Below are 4128 nucleotides of genomic sequence, written 5' to 3'. Positions count from 1 at the left end.
GGTACGCGGGCCTCTCACTGTTGCGACCTCTCCCGTTGCGGAGCGCAGGCTCCGGATGCGCAGGCTCAGCGGCCATGGCTCACAGGCCCAGCCGCTCCGTGGCATGTGGGATCTTCCCGGACCGGGGCACGAACTCGTGTCCCCTGCATCGGCAGGCGGACTCTCAACCACTGTGCCACCAGGGAAGCCCCACAGCCTCTTCTGCAGATTGACAACGCCAGGCTGGTAGCCAATGACTTCAGGACCAAGCAAGCAGCACTGAGGTGGGCTGAGGACAGAGAGCAGAGGGTAGGGGGTGAGCAGTGGGGTTGTCCAGATAGGAGGGCCAGCAGGACTTGAGCCTCAGAAGCTTCCTGATGGATGCTGAGGCCCTGACCTTTGTCTTGCCAGGTATGAGAACGAGCTGGCCCTGCGCGTGAGCATGGAGGCCGACATCCACGGCCTGCGCAGGTTGCTGGACGAGCTGACCCTGGTAAGGACTGACCTGGAGATGCAGCTAGAGGGCCTGAAGGAGGAGCTGGCCTACCTCTGGAAGAACTACGAGGAGGTGAGGCTGCTCCTGGCAGCGGGAGGCTGGTCCAGTGGGGCTGCAGATGCACCTGGGGCCAGGGAAGGGGCAGCTGAGCTGACCACCTCCCCCCATCCCTTCCTAAGAGATGCTTACCCTGCAGAGTCAGACCAGCGGGGACATCAGCGTGGAGGTGGACGCTGCCCCCAGCGTGGACCTGAGCCACATCCTGAATGAGCTGCGCGACCAGTATGAACAGATAGCAGACAAGAACCGCAGAGATGCCGAGGCCTGGTTCCTGAGCAAGGTGATGTGGGTCCTCAGTCCTCCTGCAGGACTTCCCAGCTGGGGTGCCTCTGGAGTGTCCCACACCTTCTGTTCTTTCCTATCTCAGAAAGAGGAGCTGAACAAAGAAGTGGCCTCTAATAGAGAGCTGATGCAGAACAGCCGTAATGAGTTGAATGGGCTCCGAAGGGTGCTCCAGGGCCTGGAGGTCAAACTGCAGTCCCAGCTCTGCATGGTAAGAAGGATCAGGCCCAGCCCCAGCCTCCAAGTCGCCAGTGATGGCACCACCCCCTGTAATGGAACGCCGCCGCAGTAAGGGTCCATCTCTCTTTTCCCAGGAGTGGGTTGGAAGGATCACTGTACCCATTATATAGATGGAGAAATTAAGGTCCAGAACAAATGGTGGAATAACTTTTCTCCACGTTGTCTAGCCCATCAGTAGCCCAGCTGGGGTCAAAAATCCATGCACCTCTCAGGAAACATGCCCAGAGACCTGGGGGGTCAACAGTGACTCCCTCCGTTGACTCTCTCTTTCGCTCTCTCCCATTCACAGAAAGCATCCCTGGAGAAGAGCCTGGAGGAGACCAAAAACCGCTACTGCCTGCAGCTGTCCCAGATCCAGGGGCTGATCTGCAGCGTGGAGGAGCAGCTGGCCCAGCTGCGCTGCGAGATGGAACAGCAGAGCCAGGAGTAAAAGATGCTGCTGGACGTGAAGACGAGGCTGGAGCAGGAAATTGCCACCTACCGCCGCCTGCTGGAGGGCGAGGACGCCCAGTGAGTGGGGGGCCCCCCCGTCCTGCCCCACAGACCCTTCAGCCCCACCCCTGCTGCTCCCAGCACACCTAACCGCTCTACCTTTCCTCCCCTACAGCCTCTCCTCCCAGCACCCATCCGGCCAGGACTATGTTTCCTGCGAAGGTAAGGCTCCTGAGGGTCCCGGAGCCGCCTTTGCCCACCCGCCGGCCTCACCACCTGAAGTCCTGGGTCCAGCCCCTGCTCGCCCCAGCTGTCTTCCCTCCCTCTCTGCTGGTGGTGGGCTAATAAAGCTGACTTTCTGGTTGATGCATCAATCCTGTGTGGTCTCCGTTCCTGAGCTGATGGGAGGGGAATTGGAGGTGCCTCCCAGGAATCTTCTGGGACCTCACAGCCTGAGGGATGCAGGAAAGAGCCAAGCTCAGAAGAGCTTGTAGGGTCTTCCTCGAAGACCTGCATGCTGTCGGGGGAGTGGGAGTTGGGACATAGGATGGGAGGGAGCTCGCTCGTGTTGGCAGATGCTGTGGGAGACGTTTTACAGCAGCTCTTCCCTCCGACTCACCTGGCGACCCTGGGAGGGGGCTGTGGCCAGGCTCATCGTGGTGCTTAATGTCACACAGACATGAAGTGGCACAACTGTGGCTCAGGTCTGTCCAGCTGCAAAGTCCATGCCTTTCTTTTATACGGCTCTATCTTTTTAGGTATTTTAACCCAAGACTCCCAAGCTTGAGCTCCTAACTCTACCCCTTGGAGCCTCACCTTTGCACACAATGATTTTAGCGTTGGATGGTGGAGGGAGAGCCTTCTGCCTTGGGGGTGGTGTCCACGGTTAGGACTGAATCTTTCTTCTTCCAACCTGCTCCCCCTCATCACTCCCATCAACTCCCTCCTCTTCCTCGTTCCCCTCAGCCAGTGAATCGTGTGCCAGCGAGTCCCCTAGAAATATCTGTCACCCCTGCTTCCTCTTCATACCCACAGCCACTGCCGCCATCAGACTTGCTTCCTCACTCCCTAGAGCTGGGCCCAGCCTACTAATTGGAGTCCCTTGCTGTCCATCTCCCCCACCCTCACTTCTACCTAAGGGCCTTTCTAACGAGAATGTGGTACAGATCAAGAATAAGGAGGCCATCAGGACCCCTCCGTTCAACCACCTGTGTTGTTCCCTCTCTCCTGGGATGCTTGGCCTTCCTGTCTCAACCCACCGTGGTGCCTCTCCCCACCCCCTGCCCTGCACCCCATGAATCCACCCTACTTGGCTATTGAGGTGTACCGCACTTCTCACTTGCTGTGGATGCCTTCATATTTTAAAATTTTGATTAAAAAATCAAAGCTATGGGAATTCCCTGGCAGTCCAGTGGTTAGGACTCGGCGCTTTCACTGCCGGGACCCAGGTTCAATTTCAATCCCTGGTTGGGGAACTAAGATCCCGTAAGCCATGCAGCGTGGCCAAAACAAAACAAAACAAAACAAAATCAAAGTTATGTCTGTAGAACATAATTAGATTTTTATGAAAAAGAGCCATTCCCAGGCTGACATTCCCAGGTGTCACGCACCTCCATACCTACCTCCCACTTTCAAGTCTTAGTTCTTACTTTTGTCATTTGCCTCCTTCTTTCGTTTTCTTTTTTTAAATTTTTAAATTTAATTTTATTCTTTTATACAGCAGGTTCTTGTTAGTTATCCATTTTATCCATATTAGTGTACGTATGTCAATCCCAGTCTCCCAATTCATCACCCCTTACCCCCACCGCTTTCCCTCCTTCGTGTCCATACATTTGTTCTTTACATCTGTGTCTCAATTTCTCCCCTGCAAACCGGTTCATCTGTACCATTTTTCTAGATTCCACATACATGCATTAATATATGATATTTGTTTTTCTCTTTCTGACTTACTTCACTCTGTATGACAGTCTCTAGATCCATCCACGTCTCTACAAATGACCCAATTTCGTTCCTTTTTATGGCTGAGTAATATTCCATCGTATATATGTACCACATCTTCTTTATCCATTTGTCTGTCAATGGGCATTTTGGTTGCTTCCATGACCTGGCTATTGTAAATAGCACTGCAATGAACACTGGGGTGCATGTGTCTTTTTGAATTATGGTTTTCTCTTTACCAGCATACCATTGGCATATATAGTTAAAACCCAAAAGCTCAGGTGCCTCAGTTTGGGTTTTAGAAGCAGATCCTTAGACAAAAATTTCAAGTGCAAGAAGTGTTTTGGGTGATGTCTCATGAAACACCATTAGGAAGTGGGAAGTGAGACAGGGAGGGGAAGGAAGCTAATAAGGGCTGTGTTATCAAGCAAGTGAACACTGTGGACAACTGGAGCTTAATCCCACCAGGGAACTCCCACCTCAGCGTTCTTTCCAAAGGACGAGGGAGCTGAGGTATTTATCCTCCCATTCCATCAGTCTCAGGCAGGGGGAATGGCATTAACCGCCCCCCCACCCAGCACTCTGGCCTGTCCTGTACATTGGCAGAATGGGCTCTTGTGGCCAGAGAAGGTCCTCAGCCAAAAGTCTCTGCTGCTGACAAATCTGGCCAGTAAGTGCCTAGGAGAAGTGACCAGAGCTTG

At 53.6% G+C, this 4128-nt stretch overlaps 1 protein-coding gene across 1 annotated transcript in view; it reads left to right on the top strand.

Moving 5' to 3' along the window:
• The window catches only part of LOC102990810 (keratin, type I cytoskeletal 16), a 9432-nt gene extending 7434 nt beyond the window's left edge, over positions 1-1998 (top strand). The window contains 6 exon segments of the mRNA XM_024130073.2: positions 156-248; positions 391-547; positions 657-815; positions 903-1028; positions 1347-1567; positions 1665-1998. Of these exon segments, the coding sequence (XP_023985841.2) occupies positions 156-248; positions 391-547; positions 657-815; positions 903-1028; positions 1347-1567; positions 1665-1983 (1075 nt within the window). The 3' untranslated portion in view covers positions 1984-1998.
• Positions 1999-4128: the final 2130 nt, after the last annotated feature.

Source organism: Physeter macrocephalus, chromosome 14 (assembly GCF_002837175.3).
Source record: "Physeter macrocephalus isolate SW-GA chromosome 14, ASM283717v5, whole genome shotgun sequence".
NCBI classification, from domain to species: domain Eukaryota; kingdom Metazoa; phylum Chordata; class Mammalia; order Artiodactyla; family Physeteridae; genus Physeter; species Physeter macrocephalus.
Note: the sequence above shows the minus strand (reverse complement) of the source record. Positions and strands in the feature narration are given on the sequence as shown.